This window comes from Hypanus sabinus, chromosome 21 (assembly GCF_030144855.1).
Source record: "Hypanus sabinus isolate sHypSab1 chromosome 21, sHypSab1.hap1, whole genome shotgun sequence".
NCBI lineage: Eukaryota > Metazoa > Chordata > Chondrichthyes > Myliobatiformes > Dasyatidae > Hypanus > Hypanus sabinus.
This window is the reverse complement of record NC_082726.1, coordinates 65535133-65554555: the sequence shown is the minus strand read 5'-3', so window position 1 is coordinate 65554555 and position 19423 is coordinate 65535133. Positions and strand designations below refer to the sequence as shown.

The window sequence follows — 19423 nt, the reverse complement described above, 5'->3', positions numbered from 1 at the left end:
ATCCAGCTTGTTTGTACGTCTTGATTTGAGCACAGCATCTGCAGTATACTTTGTGTTTACTTTCTAAGATAAGGTGCCCAAATGTGCTCACAATACTCCAAGTGAGACCTCACCAATGTTTTATAAAGTCTCAACATTACATCCTTGCTTTTATATTCTAGTCTTCTTGAAGTGAATGCTAACATCACATTTGCCTTCTTCACCACTGACTCAACCTGCACATTAACCTTTAGGAAATCCTCCACAAGGACTCCAAAGTTCCTTTGCACATCAGTTATTTATAATTTCTCTCCATTTAGAAAATAGTCAACCCTTTCATTTCTTCTGCCAAAGTACATGACCATACACTTCCCAACACTGTATTCCATCTGCTATTTCTTTGTCCATTCTCTTAATCTCTCTACTTTCTCCAAACCTGTCCCTCCACCTATCTTCATATTGTCTGCAAACTTTGTAACAAAGCCACCAATTCCATCATCCAAATCATTGACAGATGACGTAAAAGGAATTGGTCCCAATATAGATCCCTATGGAACACCATTGGTCTTTGGCAATCAATCAGAAAATGCTCCCTTTATTCCCATTCTTTATCTCCTTCCAATCAGCCACTGCTTTATCCATGCTAGAATCTTTCCTGTAATACCATGGGCTCATAGCTTGTTAAGCAGCCTCATGTCAAAGGCCTTCTGAAAATCCAAGTACACAACATCAAACAATTCTCCATTGCCTATCCTCCTTGCTATTTCTTCAAAGAATTCCAACAGATTTGTCAGACAAGTTTTTCCCTTGAGGAAATGATGTTTAACTCAGCCTATTTTACCATGCGTCTCCAAATACCGTGAGATCTCATCCTTAATGATTGACTTCAACATCTTCCCAACCACTAAGGTCAGACAAACTGGCCTACAGTTCCCTTTCTTCTGCCTCTCTCCCCTCTTGAACAGTCAAGTAACATTTGCAATTTTCCAGTCTTCCAAGAACCATTCCAGAATCCAGTGATTCATACACGATCATGACTAATCTCTCCACAATCTCTTCAGCCACCTCTTTCAGAACTCTGGGGTGTTCACCATCTGGTCCAGGTGACTTATCTACCTTCAGCCCTTTCAGTTTCCCAAAACCCTTCTCTCTTGTTATGGTAGCTTCTCACACTTCATGCCCCCTGACACCTGGAACTTCCACCACCCTGCTTGTGCCTTCTGTGGTTTTTAAAAGCTTCCCAATCCTCTAACTTCCCACTAATTTTTGCTCTATTATATGCCCTCTCTCTGGCTTTTATGTTGGCTTTGACTTCTCCTGTAAGCCATAATCGTGTCATCTTGCCTTTAGTATACTGCTTCCTCTTTGGGATGTATACATCCTGTTTTGAATTACTTCCAGAAATTCGAGGCATTGTTGCTCTGCCGTCACCCCTGCCAGTGTTCTTTTCCAATCAATTCTGGCCAACTCTTCTCTCATACCTCTGTAATTCCCTTTACTCCACTGTAATACTGATACATCTGACTTTAGCTTCCTCTCAAATTTCAGGCTGAATTTGATCACTTTTCCATAAAGGTTCTTTTACTTTAAGCTTTCTAACAAATTCTGAATTATTGCACAACACTGAATCCAGAATAGCTGATCCTCTAGTGGGCTCAACTAAGAGCTGCTCTCAAAGCCCACTCGTAGGCACTCCAGAAATTCCCCCTTCTGTAACCTAGCACCAACTTAATTTTCTCAATCTACCTGCAAATTGAAATCCCCCATGATGATTGCAACATTGCCCCTTTGGCATGCATTTTCTATCTCCTATTGTAATTTGTAGATCACATCCTTACTATTTCTTGGGAGCCTGTATAGGACTTTTTACCTTTGCTGTTACTAAGCTCTCTCCACAATGATTCAACACCTTCTGACCCTATGTCACCTCTTTCTAATGATTTGATTTCATTTTTTACCAACAGGGCAATGTCCACCCTCTGCTTTCTTGCCTGTCCTTTTGATACAATATGTATCCTTGGACATTAATCTCCCAGCTATAGTATTCTTCCAGCTATGATTCGGTGATGCCTATGACATCGTACCTGCCAATTTGCAACTATGCTGCAAGTTCATCTACCTTATTCCAGATACTGTGCACATTCGGATACAACACTTTCAGTCCTGTATACCCTCTTTTCAATTTTGTTACGCCATGCTCCACCTTTTCATTCCTAATTTCGTTTGAAGTCTTACCAACATCTTCCTCCACAATCTCTCCACTAACTGTTCTGGCAATATGATTCCTATCCCCCTGCATCTCTAGTTTAAATCCCACTGTGCGGCATTAACAAACCTTCCCACTAGGATATTAGTTCTCCTCCAGCTCAGGTGCAAAGCGCCCCTTCTGTACAGGTCCCACCTTCCATGGAAGACAGCCCAATGAGGCAAAAATCTTCTGCCTTCCCTCCTACACCAACTCCTTAGTCACGTAAGAAACTGTATAATAGACAATAGGTGCAGAAGTAGACCATTCGGCCCCTCGAGTCTGCACCGCCATTCTGAGATCATGGCTGATCATTCACTATCAATACCCAGTCCCTGCCTTGTCCCCATATCCCTTGATTCCCCTATCCATCAGATATCTATCTAGCTCCTTCTTGAAAGCATCCAGAGAATTGGCCTCCACCGTCTTCCGAGGCAGTGCATTCCACACCTCCACAACTCTCTGGAGAAGAAGCTCTTCCTCAACTCTGTTTTAAATAACTGACCTCTTATTCTCAATCCATGCCCTCTGGTTCTGGACTCTCCCAACATCTGGAACATATTTCCTGCCTCAATCCTATCAAATCCTTTAATTATCTTAAACGTTTCAATCAGATCCCCTCTCAATCTCCTCAATTCCAGCGTGTACAAGCCCAATCTCTCCAATCTCTCTGTGTAAGACAGCCCTGCCATCCCAGGAATCAACCTAGTGAATCTACGCTGCACTTCCTCAATTGCCGGAATGTCCTTCCTTAAACCTGGAGACCAAAACTGTACACAATATTCCAGGTGTGGTCTCACCAGGGCCCTGTACAAATGCAAAAGGACATCCTTGCTCTTGTACTCAATTCCCCTTGTAACAAAGGCCAACATTCCATTTGCCCTCTTCACTGCCTGTTGCACTTGCTCATTCACTTTCATTGACTGATGAACTAGGACTCCTAGGTCTCTTTGCATTTCTCCCTTACCTAACTCTACACTGTTCAGACAATACTCTGCCCTCTTGTTCCTGCTTCCAAAGTGGATAACTTCACATTTATTCACATTGAATGACATCTGCCAAGTATCTGCCCACTCACCCAGCCTATCCAAGTCTCCCTGTATTCTCCTAACGTCCTCTTCGCATGTCACACTGCCATCCAGTTTAGTATCGTCAGCAAACTTGCTGATATAGTTTTCAATGCCCTCATCTAAATCATTGACATAAATCGTAAAGAGCTGTGGTCCCAATACAGAGCCCTGTGGTACCCCACTAGTCACCTCCAGCCAGTCCGAGAAACACCCATTCACTGCTACCCTTTGCTTTCTATCTGCCAACCAGTTTTCTATCCGTGTTGAAACCCTGCCCCCAATGCCATGAGCTCTGATTTTACTCACCAATCTCCTATGTGGCACCTTATCGAATGCCTTCTGAAAATCTAGGTACACTACATCCACTGGCTTACCCTCGTCTAACATCCTTGTTACACCCTCAAAAAACTCCAACAGATTAGTCAAGCATGATTTGCCCTTGGTAAATCCATGCTGGCTCGGCCTAATCCTATTTCTGCCATCAAGATATGCCACTATTTCGTCCTTAATAGTGGACTCAAGCATCTTCCCCACGACTGACGTTAGGCTAACAGGGCGATAGTTCTCCGTTTTCTCCTTCCCTCCCTTCTTGAAAAGTGGGATAACATTAGCCACTCTCCAATCTTCAGGAACTGATCCTGAATGTAAGGAACATTGGAAAATGATTACCAATGCATCCGCAATTTCCTGAGCCACCTCTTTTAGAACCCTCGGATGCAGACCATCTGGACCCGGGGATTTATTAGCCTTCAGTCCTACCAGTCTACTCATCACAGTTTCTTTCCTAATGTCAATCTGTCTCAATTCCTCTGATATCTTATGACCCTGGCCCATCCACACATCTGGGAGATTGCTTGTGTCCTCCCTAGTGAAGACAGATCTAAAGTACGCATTAAATTCTGTTGCCATTTCCCTGTTTCCCATAACAATTTCTCCCAATTCATTCTTCAAGGGGCCAACATTGTTCTTAACTATCTTCTTTCTCTTCACATAGCTAAAAAAGCTTTTGCTATCCCCTTTTATATTCCTGGCTAGACTGAGATCATACCTGACTTTTTCTCTCCGTATTGCTATTTTAGTTAAGATCTGCTGTTCCTTAAAACTTTCCCAATCATCTTCCTACTTGTGGCCTCAGTAGCACGTGGTATGTGTGGCAGTCCTGAGATAACAACCCTGGTGGTCCTGGTCTGGTCACCTTCCCACTTAGGAATGCCGAGGATTCGATCCAAGATATCCTGGGCCCTGGCACCTGTGTGGCAACATACCACTTGGGAATCTTGTTCTTGCCCACAGAACCTCCTGCCAACTCACCTAACTAATGAATCCCCTATCACCATAACTCACCTCTTCTTCCCCCTTCCCTTCTGAGTCACAGAGTCAGACTCAGTACCAGAGACACAACCACCGTGACTCTCACCTTTTAGGTAAACCTCCCCCCCCCCCCCCCCCGTAGTATCCAAAGTGATTTACCTGTAGTTGAGGGGGATGGCCACAGGGGTACCCTGCACTGGCTCCTTAAGCCCTTTCCTCTTCATAATTGTTGCTTCGTTTTCTGTTCCCTCCACCTTGGGTATAATTACCTCTCTAAGTGTCCTGTCTATCACCCCCTCAGCCTCCCGAATGAGCTGGAGTTTATCCATTTCCAGCTTGCGGTTGATAGAAACTGCAGCTGGATGCACTTCTCATAGCTGTAGTGGTCAGTGACACAGCCTCCCCACATCCCACAAGAGGAGCACTCCATGATCCTGCCTGACATCTCTACTGTCCCGGCTGATCACATATGAAGAAGAGAAGAAAAAACCTTGAGCTTTTCTTTCCTCCACTTTCTTTGAGTGAAGCCTCTCTTTGAAGAAGCCTTGATGAGCTAAAGCCTTAAGATCGCCACTCTATGTCTACTCAGACAACGGCACCTGCCCCGCATTCCTTTAATTTGCTCTTACTAATCAATCCCAAATGCTGCTGGTCTAAGCTCTATTAGACCATAAGATCATAAGGCCTTAAGACGTAGCATAATTAGGCCATTTGGCTCATTGATTCAGCTTTACCATTCAATTATGGTTAATCCTTTTTATCCCATTCCTTGACCTTCTCCCTATAAAATTTGATGCTGTGTCCAATCAAGAACCTATCAATCTCCGCTTTAAGTACACCCAATGACCTGGGCTCCGCAACTGAATGTGGTAACAAATTCCACAGATTCACCACCATCTGGCTAAAGAAACTTCTCCACATCTCTGTTTTAAATGGACGCCCCTCTATCCTGAGGTTGTGCCCTCTTGCCCTAGGTTCCCTGATCCTTTCCACAACTACTCTGTCTAGGCCTTTCAATATTCAAAAGGTATCAATGAGATTCCCCCCCCCCCCCCCATTCTTCTAAATTCCAGCGAGTACAGACCCAGAGCCATCAAATATGTTCCTCGTATGATAACCCTTTCATTCCTGGAATCATTCTTGTGAACCTCTTCCGAACTCTCTCCAAAGCTAGTACATCTTTTCTAAGCTGAGGAGCCTAAACTGTTCACCATACTCAAGCTGAGGCTTCATGGGTGCCTTTTAAAGTTTCAGCATCATATCCCTGCTCTTGTATTCTAGACCTCTTGAAATTAATGCTAATATTGCATTTGCCTTCCTCACCACTGACTCAACCTGCAAGTTAACCTTTTGGTGTTCTGCACAAGGACTTCCAAGTCCCTTTGCATCTCAGATTTTTGGATTTTCTCCCCATTTAGAAAATTGTCTGCACATCTATTTTGGATGCCCATGCATTTTCCAGCATTGTATTTCATTTGCCACTTTCTTGCCGATTCTCCTAATCTGTCTAAGGCATTCTGCAGCCTACCTGTTTCCTCAACACTACCTGCTTCTCCACCAATCTTCATATCATCTGAAAACCTGGCAACAAAGTCATCTATTCCAACATCTAAATCATTTATATACAGCATAAAAAGAAGTGGTCCTAACCCCAACCCCTGCAGTACACCACTAGTCACTGGCAGCCAACCAGAAAAGGATCCTTCTATCCCCACTCGCTGCCTCCTACCAATCAGCCAATGCTCTAACCATGTTAGTAACTTTCCTGTAATACCATAGGCTCTTAATTTGGTAAGCAGCCTCATGTGTGGCACCTTGTCAAAGGCCTTTTGAAAGTCCCAATATAGAACATCCACTGCATCCTATTTATCTATCCTACTTGTAATCTCCTCAAAAAAATCCAATAGGCTCAACAGGAAAGATTCTCTCTTAAGGAAACCATGCTGACTTTGTCCTATCTTGCCCTGTGTCACCATGACCTCATCCTTAACAACTGACCTCAACATCTCCCCAATTAGCACTGAGGTCAGGCTAGCTGGTCTATAATTTCCTTTCTGCTGCCTTCCTCCTTTCTTGAAGAGTGGAGTAACATTTGCAATTTTCCAGTCCTCTGGCACCATGCCCAAGTCCAATGATTTTTGAAAGATCATTTCCAATGCCTCCACAATCTCTACTGCTACCTCTTTCAGAACCCTAGGGTGCAGTTCATTGGTGTGAGTGGCTTATGTACCCTGAAGTCTTTCAGCTTTTTTGAGCACCTTCTCCCTTGTAATAGTAACTGCACCCACTTCTCTTCCTTCACACACTACAACATCTGGCACACTGCTGGTATTATCCACAGTGAAGACTGATGCCAAACACTCATTTAGTTCATTTGTCATTACGTTGCCTCGAACTGCTTCTGCCTTTTATCCTTAGGCAGTGGACCTGTTTGAAGTCCTCTCCTCTCTAAACTTCTGTTTTCTGGACTGGCCACTGGTTGAAGCTCTATTCAATGGCTTCCTTCACCAGGCAGTCCCAAAAACTAATGGTACAACACGGTAGTTTTGTGCCATCAAAGTCAGTCCTACAGTCATTGCAAATGCAATGTTCTGCTACTGCTGATTTCTCCGAGTAACCCGAACGAATACACCTCCAATGCTCGTTGAAGTGGGTTTCCACCTTGCGCCCCATCTGGCTGATATATACATTGCTCTGTGTTCACAGGGAATCCTGTAAATGCCAGCCAACCCGAGTTCCAGGTCATCTTTGACCCGCATAAGCTGTGATTTGAGCTTCTTTACGGGTTTGTGAATGGTATGAATCTGGTATTTCTTCAGGATCCTGGCAATCCTTCCAGAAACTGCATCGATGACCAACACGGTCGGAGGATGTGCTGGGGGCAGCCCACAAGGAACACATGCTTCCTGCACCAACATAGCATCCCCACAACTTACTAACCTTAACCTTTTGAAAATGGGAGAAAGCAGAGTACCCAGAGAACTCCCACACAGTCGTAGAGTAAACATACAAACTGATTACAGACAGTGGCAGGAATTGAACATCTTCTCTGATACATACAGTCGTGCCCCATTAAGCTCGGTAAGCTTTGCTCTAATTGCATTAATCCAAGGGATAAATATTGGAGACATATTTTATGATTTGTAACTTCAAAACAGTAAATTGATTCAAGGAAAGACACTAGAGTCTGGGAACACGGTGCAACTTCATCTTTACTTTTAGCGAGGCACGCAAATACCACATGGTAGATGACATATGTCATATATGATGACATATGCAGTTAGTATATTTTTACATATAACCCATAATTAACTATTTAAACAAACAAGAATACTTAATTCAGCAATATATATAAAAGATTACTTAAATATTATTGAAACATTAAATACAGAACAGAATATTGTAAAACAAAGTGAGACCAACATTTCATCAGGACCTGATGAAGGGTCCCGGCCCGAAATGTCATCTGTTTACTCTTTTCCAAAGATGCTGCCTGACCTGCTGAGTTCCTCCAGCATTTTGTGTGTGTTGCTTTGGATTTCCAGCATCTGCAGATTTCCTCTTGTTGTTGAGACCAACCTTTTGCACAAAGGTAACTTAGCATTTCACTGTTGCTATCTACAAAATGTGCAGCAATGCAGGGAGAAGTATGATGTTCTCACCAGACATTGTGCCTCAGGTAGACAGGGTGGTGAAGAAATTGTTTGGCACACTGGCCTTCATTGGTTAGAGAAATGAGTACTGGAGTTGGGACGTCATGGTCCCAGAGCACTGGAAGATTGCAAATGTCACTCCACTCTCTAAGAAGGAAGGATGTCAAAAAAAAAGGAAATTATAGGCCGGCTAACCTAACCTCAGTGGTTGGGAGAGTGTTGGAGTCTATTATTAAGGCTGAGGATTCTTGGAGACTTATGATAAAACAAGTCAAAACCAGCATAAAGGGAAATCTTGCCTGACAAATCTGTTAAGAGTCCTCAAGGAAGTAACGAACAGGGTGGACAAAGGAGAGACAGTGGATGTTGTTTACTTGGATTTTCAGAAGGCATTTGATAAGGTGCCACACTTGAGGCTGCTTAACAAGATAAAACCCAATGGTGTTACAGGAAAGACACTGGCATAGATAGAGGAATGGCTGACAGGCAGGAGGCAATGAGTGGGAATAAAGGGGACCTTTTCTGATTGACTCCCAGTGACTAGGGTTGCTCCACAGGAGTTAGTATTGGGACTGCTACTTATCACATTTTTTGTCAGTGATTTAGAGAAAGGATTAGTTGGCTTTGTGGCAATAGGTGGAGGGCTAGGTAGTGCTGCGGTTGCGCCGAACTTAGAAAATTTGGATTGGGTAAAAAAGTAGCAGATAGAATACAGTGTTGGGAAATACATGTTGGTAAAAGGAACAATAGTGTTACAATATTTCCAATTAACAATATTACCTAATGGGGAGAAGGTTCAAACACCAGAGGTACAGAGGGATTTTGGAGTCCTTGTGCAACACTCCAAGAAGGTTGATTTACAGACAAGAGAAAATCTGCAGTTGCTGGAAATCCAAGCAACACACACACAATGCTGGAGGAACTCAGCAAGCCAGGCAGCATCTTTGGAAAAAAATACAGCTGACATTCTGTGCCAAGACTGGAGATAAAAAGATGAGAAGTAGAATTGAAAGGTGGGGGGAGGAGAGAGAGAAATACCAGGTAATAGGTGAAACTTGGAGGGGGAGGGATTAAGTAAAGAGCTAAGAGGTTGATTGGTGAAAGAGACAGAAGGCCAAGGAAGAAAGAATGGGGGGGGGGGGGGGGATGGGAACGAGCACCAGAAAGTGGGATGGCGGACAAGGAGATAACATGAGGGAGGGACAAGGGTATGGGAAACGGTGAAAGGGGGGTGGAGGCATTACTGGAATTTTGAGAAATCGATGTTCATGCCATCAGGTTGGAGGCTACCCAGGCGGAATACAAGGTGTTGATTCCCCCAACACAAGTGTAGCCTTATCCAGACAGTGGAGGAGGCCATGGATAGACATATCGGAATGGGAATGTGAAGTGGAAGTAAAATGGGTGGTCACTGGGAGATCCCGCTTGTTCTGGCAGATGGAGCGTAGATGCTCAGTGAAGCAGTCTCCCAATTTAGGTTGGGTCTCACTGATATACAAAAGTCCACACCGGGAGCACTGAACATGGTTAACGACAACAATAGACTCACAGGTGAAATGTCGCCTTGTCTGGAAGAACTGTTTGAGGCCCTGAATGGTAGTGAGGGAGGAGGTGTAGGGTCAGGTGTAGCACTTGTTCTGCTTGCAAAGATAAGTGCCATGAGGGAGATCATAGGGGTGGGACAAATAGACAAGGGAGTCACATAGGGAGAGATCCCTGCAGGAAACAGAAAGAAGGGGGAGGGAAAGATGTGTTTGGTGGTAAGACCCCCCCCCCCCACACTTTTCATTGTCCATTCATCCATCAGTGAATCTGTGGAATGCTCTGCCACAGGCTGTGGTGGAAGCTAAGTCTGTGGGTATATTTAAGGTGGAAGTTGATAGCTTCCTGATGGTCAGGGCATCAAAGGATATGGTGAGAAGGCAGGTGTATGGTGTTGAGTGGGATCGGAGATCAGCCGTGATTAAATGGTGGAGCAGGCTTGATGGGCTGAATGGCCTAATTCTGTTCCTACGTTTTAAGGTCTTATGTCGAAACTGCTGAAGTCTTTGGTGAGACCGGACTTAAGAAAGAAATGTAGACTAGCTTTATTTGTCATATGTACTGTACATTGAAACATCAAAACATTCAGTGAAATGTGCTGTTTCTGTCACATCAAATCAGCAAAGATTGTGCTGGATTGCCTGCAAGTGTCACCATGCTTCCAGTGCCAACATAGCATGCCCACAATTTACTAACCCTAACCTGTATGACTTTGGAATGTAGGTGGAAACTGGAGCACCCAAGGGAAACTCACATGGTCATACAAGCTAGCTACGTACAGCGTCGGGAATCAAATTGCAATCTTGGTGAACTATGGAGAGCATTCTGACTGGCTGCATCTCCATCTGGCTATGGTGGGTGGTGGAGGGGGGCAGGCTGCTGCACAGGATCAAAATAAGCTGCAAAAAGTTGTAAAATTGGTCATCTCCACCATGGACGCTGGCCTATGCAGCACCCAGAGCATCTTCAAGCCGCGATGCCTCAAAAAGGCAGCATAAATCATTAGACTGCCATCACCCAGGACATGTCCTCTTCTCATTGGTACCATTGGAGAAGATGCACAGGAAACTGAAGGTACTCTATCAACTGTTATGTTTTGTGACTTCAAAACATTAAACAAATTCAAATGAAGATACAGGAGTCTGGAATGAGGGTTTATTTTAAGCAAGGTGTGCATGTACCACGTGGTACTATGATGATGTGTGTAATTCACGTACTTGTACATGTAACCTATGATGAATTACTTAAAGAACAAGGTTGCTTAATCAACCAGTACATATACATGATTACAGAAGTATAACTGAAATATTGAATACACAACTTCAACAGTTCAGGAACTTCTTACTCTCTGCTATCAGATTTCTGAATGGATATTGAACCCATGAACAGCACCTCACTACTTTTTTTCACTACTTATTTAACTTAACCTACACACGCGCGCGCACACACACACACACACACACACACACACACACACACACACACACACACACACACACAACTTCTTATTGTAATTCATAGTTTTTATTATTAAGTTTTGCAATGCACGGCTGCCGCAAAAAAAAATTTCATGACATATGCCGATGATATTAAACTGGTCCAAGTCACAAATTGCCATGAAATAAGCAAGAAAATGTAACATATTCCCTTCACTTTTACCACACCCCCCACTCATGTGAATAGTTACCACAATAAACATAATAAACTGTAACTATGCAGATACAGAACAGATACATGGCTCCAATACTGGGCAAGTACAATAATACTGACAAAAATGAGTTGTCGAGTCTTTGAAAATGAGTCCATAGGTTGTAACATACAGAAGTTTGATCTGAGGGATCACTTTCAGTAGATCTCAGTGAGGTAGAGGTCAAAGATTTAAGATGAGGGGAATTTAAAGAGGGCCCAAGGAGAAACTTCATCACATAGAGCTGGGTGTTTGGAACAAGTTTCCGGGGAGGTGGAGGACGCGGGACAACTACAATGTTTAAAAGATATTTGGACAGGCAACAACAAACAGTCTGCTGGAGGGACTCAGCATCTGTGGGGGACGGGGAGTTAAATGTTCACATTTTGGGTTGAAAACCTGCATCAGGACTGAGAGAGAGAGAGAGAGAGAGAGAGAGAGAGAGGTTAGCTGGCTAGTGTAAAGAGAAGAAATTGAAAGCCTTAGATAGAGTGGATGTGGTGAGGAGGTTTCTTATAATGAAGGAATTTCAGACCAGAGGGCACAGTGTCAGAATACAAGGATGTCCCTCCACAACAGAGATGAGGTGGAATTTCTTTAGTCAGAGGGAAGTGAATTTGTGGAATTCATTGCCACAGACAGCTGTGGAGGGCAAGACACTGGGTATATTTAAAGCGGAGGTTGATAGGTTCTTGATGAGTAAGGGCATCAAAGGTTATAGGGAGAAGGCAGGAGGATGGGGTTGAGAGGGATAAATATGCCATGATGAAATGGCAGGACAGTCTTGTTGGCCCAAATGGTCTAATTCTGCTCTTATACCTTATGGAATGAAAAGGAAAACAACATGATATAATCTCAGAAAAATAGTGTTACACTCAGAAGTTTTTGCAAGATTGTCACACTACTGGACGTTTTGTTTTGCTTAATGAAAAAGCTTTGTGAATGGAGGAAATATTCCGTTGCGCTTTGTCCTACAATGAATACTTTCTTGAATGGACCTGGCCATCCACAACCCTACCTCAGCAAGATAATTTGCCTCTAACTGTTGTGTCTTTTTAAAGTTCAAATGTTCAAAGTAAATTTATTATCAAAGTACATAATGTATGTCATCATATGCCACCCTGAGATTAATTTTCTTGTAGGCATTTACAATGAAACAACAAAATACAATAGAATCAATGAAAAACTACACACAAAGACAGACAATGTGCAAAAGAAGACAAACAGCAAATACAATAGTAATAAATAAGTAAATAATGCAATTTAAACAGAATGTTACAATTAAATATACGTGGGCCTGAATATATGGATAAGTCTAGGACTGGAGGGAACAGCCTCAGAATAGAGGGACAACCATTCAGAACAGAGATGAGGAGGAATCTCTTTAACCAGAGGGTGGTGAAACTATGGAATTCATTTCCTCAGATGGCTGTGGAGGCCAAATCATTAAGTATATTTAAAACTGAGGCTGATATGTTCTTGATTAGTCAGGGCATCAAAGGTTACGGGGAGAAGGCAGGAGAATGGGGTAGAGTGGGATAATGAAGCTGCCATGGTGAATGGAGGAGCAGACCATTCTGGATGGGCTGAATGGCCTAATTCTGCCCCTATGTCTTATGGTCTTAAGGAATGAAGAGAGAAATAGCATGATATAATCCTGGAAAAATAGTGTTGCACCCAGAACTTATGCAAGCTTGTCACACTACTTAAAGTTTGTTTTTGTCTTAATGAAAATAGCTTTGTGAATCTAAGAAATATTCCCTTGTGCTGCATCCTACAATGATCACTTTGTTGAAAGGACCTGGTCAACCTTAATGCTACCCCAGTACGGAAACACGATGGATCACTCGTCTGACTCTTGAGTCTTTTTACTTAAAGTTCAAAGTTCAAAAGTTCAAAGTAAATTAAGTTCCTACAGTATGTCACCATATCCTACCCCGAGATTCATCTTGTTGCAGGCATGCGTAGAACAGCAAAGAAATACAATCGAATCAATGAAAAACTACACACAAACACAGACTGACAAATAACCAATGTGTAAAGGAAGTTAAACCGTGCAAAAAATATAATAAATAAGTCAATAAATAATACAATTGAAGTAGAATGTCAGAATAAAATAAATGCCGGCTATGAAGACATTTAACATGAAGTAGGCAAAACATTCCGAACAGAGGAAGGGATGTTTTTAATTCTCGGTTGAAGGAACACAATTTTGAAGCATACTACAGGAAAGTGTGTGGCTGAAACCCATCAGTTCCCTCCCACTTCGAGCCGCTGCAAAAAATAACGTGCTTCACGTCAGCGCTCTCATTTCCTTTTACGTATGGGAAGTGCTGGGGTTGGAGGTCGTTCTCACACAGGGAGGAAGGGAGAGAGGGACTGAGACACAGTTCTGAGTGTGTGAGACAGACAGTACTGGGGGTGGGGAAGAGAGGGGGAGAGAGAAAGACGGAGGGAGGGAGAGAGACAGACAGACAGTTCAGTATCCAAGTCCGGCACTGCGACCGGGAGTCCCGGGACCCCACGGGACCCCGAGAGAGGGGTTGCTGGGGTGGGAGACTGTTCCTGACGGCGCTGGGGTGTGTGTGGATGGGGGGGTGGGGTGGGGGGGAGGAGGGTGGGAGGGACAGAGTGTTGCAAATTCAGAGCCAGCTGCACACACAGACACACACACACAAAAAGAGAAGAAATCATGTGACAGAAACGGAAATGGCCAACAGCTGATGCCTGGTTCAGGTGAAGTATCCATGTTTTGGAGAGAGCACCAAATCCTAACCTAACCCTTCCTAGTTTATTTCTGCTGTTCGGTCACAGTTTCTCCACCCTTCCTCTAACAAACGAGCGTGTGCATGTGTGTTTGCTGCAACTTTGTGCCTCCATGTCTTCCTCTGTCCCCAGGTTTGTATTGGCTGCGGTGAAGTTTAGTTAATCTGCACCGGGGCAGTGGACTTCCCCCGTTCCATTTCAACCCGTGCAAATCGATACATTATTTGTTGCCATTCGAGGCTGTGACGTTGCTCGAGGCGGCGGGGGCGGGAGGGGGGATTCCCACCGGGTGGGTTTCTCTCTGCAACCCCCACCATCTCCCCGTTGTTCTCTCTTTTTGCGTCTTCTGCTTCCTTGTGTTAGTGAGCAGGGGTCTGGATGGAGAGACCTGACCCCGGCCAGCCCTCCCCCTCACTTCTCCAACAACAATCTTGCTCTGACACTGCTTAGCTCTGCTGTCTCCTGGTATGGGGTGGGGGGGCTCTGTTCCGTTTTACTGCGATTTTAATTTGAGGTGACAATTTTTTTCCTCCCCAAGTGCTTCAGAGAGAGAGAGAGAGAGAGAACAAAAGGGACAACAGTGATCGAGTGGGATAACAAAAGACGCTTTCTAGTTCCTCATTCCGGGAGGTTTTATTTTCCAGCAGACCCACTGGCATTTGATGAAGCCTGTTTTTTCTCTTGTCGAGAGGAATTGAAGATGGCACCGGACGAATGAGTGTGTTTTTTTCACTTAAAATGACACTTGAGGGCCGTGACTTGCATTGACGTCTATCTGAAGAACTTCTTCAGCCCAGAAATTGTGTCCAGGTCTTTTGTTACCGAGTCCCGGTGTTTGTCTGCGGCTTGGATTCCTCCACACCTCGGGCCGGCTCCCTTTGTCTGAGTTCCCCCCACCCCCGACGCTGTCAATGTCATGGAACTAATGTTTGCTGAGTGGGAGGACGGTGAACGGTTTTCCTTCGAAGACAGTGACCGGTTTGAGGAGGATTCCCTCTGTTCCTTCATCTCTGAAGCCGAGAGCCTGTGTCAGAATTGGCGGGGATGGAGGAAGCAGTCGGCCGGTCCAAATTCGCCCACTGTTAAAATCAAAGGTGAGACAAGTCTATTTTTCCTCCTCTTAGAACATAGCATAGAGCAGGCGCTTCGGCCCGCAATGTTGTGTCTAACTAATTAAATTAGTAATCAGTTGGCTAACTAAACTAATCTCTTCTGTCTACTCTACGCAATGTCCATATGCTTCCATTTCCCTCATATTCATTATGTCCCTAATGTATCTGCCTCTCCCACCACCCCAGGTAGTGCATACCAGGCACCCACCACTCTCTGTGAAACACTTGAAATTAATCCCCTTCACCTTAAATGCACACCTTATGGTATTAAACATTTCAACCCTAGGAAAAAGATACTGCCTGACTCCTCCATCTGTGCCACTCATAATCCTATAAACTTCTGTCAGATCTCCCCTCAACAGGGACAAATCAAAGATGGGACAGTTCTATTTTCCCTCCTCCTATTCAGTGTTGTGGACAGAGTTCTCTAACTTTGCAGAATCGGTTTGACGGGAACAACTCATCAATTTGATCACGTCTAGTTATTGATGCAAGTACATGCTATTTTCATCTCTAAAGCATGTAATCTCTGCAAACTTAACTCAGGAGAGCATTTTAATTACATTTGTCACTCTGGCAAGAAGGTGGTGTGATTCTAAACATATGAAGCTTATTTTTAAGAATAAGATAGAATATTATATTGCAGTCTAAAACTTCATTTGCCTCTTTTTTGCTAACAAGAATTATTTGGCACATTTTGGAGCGAGACTGTTAATTTGATGTGCATTATTTATGGAGGCCATGTGTTGCTGAGAGTCCTGTAGATTTATAATTCATTAGTAATGCTTTATCCTGTCATTATTGCAACGTTCTGCGAATGCCATCCAGAGTTCTACCCTACAATTTCTTTGCACACTGTGAATGGTTTGTGAAGATGAGGATTTTTTTTTGAACTCCAAGTTCAAAGTAAATTTTATTATTCAAGTACATATGTCATCATTCATGGTCTTGTGGGCATACTCAGCAAATCTACAGAATAGTAACTATAAAAGATCACTGAGAGTGCAGAAGACAACAAACTGTGCAAAGGCAAGTATAAGCAAATAGCAATAAATGATGAGAACGTGAGATGAAGAGTCTTTGAAAGTGCGATTATTGGTTGTGGGAACACTTTGAATGATGGTGCAAGTGAATGTAGTTAAAGAGCCCAATGATTTGAGGGGTGGTATCTGTTCTTGAACCTGGAGGTGGAGTCCTGAGGCTCTTGTACCTTCTACCTGATGGCAGCAGTGAGAAGAGAGCATTGCCTGGGTGGAGGGAATTCCTGATGATGGATGCTGCCTTCTGGCAACAGCATTTCATGTAGACGTGCTCAATGGTTGGGAGGGCTTTACCTGCGATTGTATTTAGAGAGACAGGTCCTTCCGGCCTAACAAGCCACACTGTCCCACAGCCTACCTATTTAACCCTGGCCTAATCTCAGGACAGTTTACAAAGACTAATTAATCTTTGGACTGTGGGAGGAAACCGGAGCACCCAGAGGAAATCCATGGGGTCAAGGGGAGAGTGTACAAAGTCCTTACAGGTGATGTCCGATTAAATCAGGGAGATTGCTGGGCGGCACGGTTTAAAGGGCAGGAAGGACCTATTCCACGCCGTATCTCAACAGTTAATAAATAAAATTGAACACTGATTGTTGACACCCCAATCTGACCGTAGCACCTGTCAATTTGTATGCTTGCATTTGGTTCATTGCTATCTGGTTTTTGTTAGTAGTAAGGGTTGCCCTTGGGCATAGCTTGTGCCTTCATCTTCCTGCAAAGATAATGGCTTGTATTGTTTCATTACTCAATGGCTATTGACACATCAAAGCTTTTTTTTAAAGTGTATGGCTTATGAACATGAACTCTTCCAAAATTTCTGTTGACCTCACTGACTTGCCCAGAGTTTTTCATAAGCACCACTTCCATGCTCACCAACTAACACTGGGCCTCTGTTTGAGGCTGCTTGCATTTTAATAAATGTTCTCCACCTTGTTTTCAAATTCTTCCATCTCTCTTTGACCATTTCTTGTCCTTCAACCCAGTCAGATCTCGTGCTCCTCCAACCTTGACCTCGGGGGTATTTGAATTTATCATCTTTAGTGTTTGAGGCTGTGTTGGAGCTGGTAGCTCTGGAATCTCTTCACTAAACTAGACAGCATTCCTAGAGCAAGACCATGGTTCTGCCATGGACCAATACCATTAAGCAAGGGGTCCACGGACCACAGGTTAGAACCCCTGCTATGGAGACTAGCCTTAAAATCTCTTGGGGCTTTTGGCAAATTACCATTATTGTCTAATGTCAAATTTTGTTAATATTTCCATGAAGAAATTAACATATTTCACAACATCTGTCAGTGATAATAAACCTGATTCTGAAGCATCGTGGGATGTTTCATTGTATTAATATGAGGCCCCATACTTGCTCTTTTTGTAGCTGAATTTAAAATTGTGTGGTCATTTGGAGTTAAGGTGGTGGTGGTGGAGAGGAGATATTGAAAGGAAATTTAAAATTGTGTGCTCATTTGGAGTTAAGGTGGTGGTGGTGGAGAGGAGATATTGAAAGGAAAGGCCCAGCTTGCATCTTGCAGCTGAAATTGTGGAAGATTTTTACAACAATTTGTGCAGTATTTGAGGGCTGGAAGAGATTGTAAAAGTACTGAATGTACGTGGGTACTATCTGAACAGCTACTGCAGGCAGTTTGTTTTTAGAATTACTTGCAGTATATTGCTTGGAGTTTAGTTTTTTTATTTGCATGTTTGTGTGGTATAATGCTTAGATTACATAGAACACAACATTACAGCACAGAATAGGCCCTTGGGCCCACAACAATGTTCCAATTGTTTAACCTACTCAAGATCAGTCTAACCTTTCCCTCCTACATAGTACTCCTTTTTTTCTCTATCATCCATGTGCCTACCTAAGAGTTTTTAAAAATATCTTTAATGTATCTGCCTCTGCTACCACCTCTAGTTCCACACTCGCCTCTCTATCTAAAAACTTTACCTCTAACATACCCCTCTATACTTTCCTCCAATCATCTTAAAGTTATGAGCAACTCGTACAAAATGCTGGAGGAACTCAACAGGTCAGGTGACGTCTATGGAGAGGAATAAACAGTTGATGTTTCGGGCTGAAACCCCACCTCAGACTGGAAAGGGGGTGGGTAGATGCCAGAATAAGAAGGTAGGGAAGGGGATGGGGGACAAGCTGGCAGGGGATAGGTGAAGTCAAGTGGGTGGGGGAGGGGGATGAAATAAGAAACTGGGAGGTGATAGGTCGAAAAGGTAAACAGCTGAAAAGAAGGAACCTGACGGGAGAGGAGAGTGGACCATTGGAGAAAGGGGAGGAGGGGTACCGGTGGGAGGTGTCAGGCAGGTGAGAAGAAGCAGGGAGAGGCCAGAGTAGGGAATGGAAGGGGGAGGGGCAAAAGTTACCGGATGGAGAAATCGATGTTCATGCCATCATGTTGGAGGCTACCCAGATGGAATATGGGGCCTCCTTCCTTTCTAGTCCTGAAGAAGGGGTTCAGCCCGAAACATCAACTGTTGATTCCTCTCCATAGATATTGCTTGACCTGCTGAGTTCCTCCATCATTTTGTGTGTGTTGCCCTGGATTTCCAGCATCTCTTGTGGTTACCTTTAAAGTTATGCCTCCTTGTATTAGTCATTTCTGCCTTGTGAAGCAGTCTCAGGCGAGTCACTCAATTTGTGCCTCTTATCAACTAGTAGGCCTCTAACATCTTTGAAATCTACTTCTATTTGCATGATGTATGTATGCAAAATGGGTATTAAGTTTATCAGTCGTGTGTGCAAAGGGTAACTAGACTTAGAGATACAACACAGAACAGGCTTTTCTGGCTGAACCATCCAGCAACCCGCCTATTTAGCCGTAACCTAATGAACTGACAACTTACAATGACCAGTTAATCTACAAACAACTGCATCTTTTGGAATGTGGGGGAAACTGGAGCACTCAGAGGAAACCCACGAGTTCTTGAGGAGGAACATACAACCTTCTTCCAAATGACATTGGAATTGAACTCTGATGCCCCAAATTGTAATAACATCATGCT

General features: G+C 43.6%; 1 protein-coding gene across 5 annotated transcripts in view; it reads left to right on the top strand.

Moving 5' to 3' along the window:
- The first annotated feature begins 14074 nt into the window (after positions 1–14074).
- The window catches only part of zswim8 (zinc finger, SWIM-type containing 8), a 183656-nt gene continuing 178307 nt past the window's right edge, over positions 14075–19423 (top strand). For all 5 annotated transcript variants that reach the window (XM_059946761.1, XM_059946760.1, XM_059946759.1 and 2 more), the window contains exons 1-2: positions 14075–14223; positions 14792–15347. In XM_059946761.1, coding sequence (XP_059802744.1) covers positions 15170–15347 — 178 coding nt within the window. In that variant the 5' untranslated portion in view covers positions 14075–14223; positions 14792–15169. The remainder of the gene's footprint in view (positions 14224–14791; positions 15348–19423) is intronic.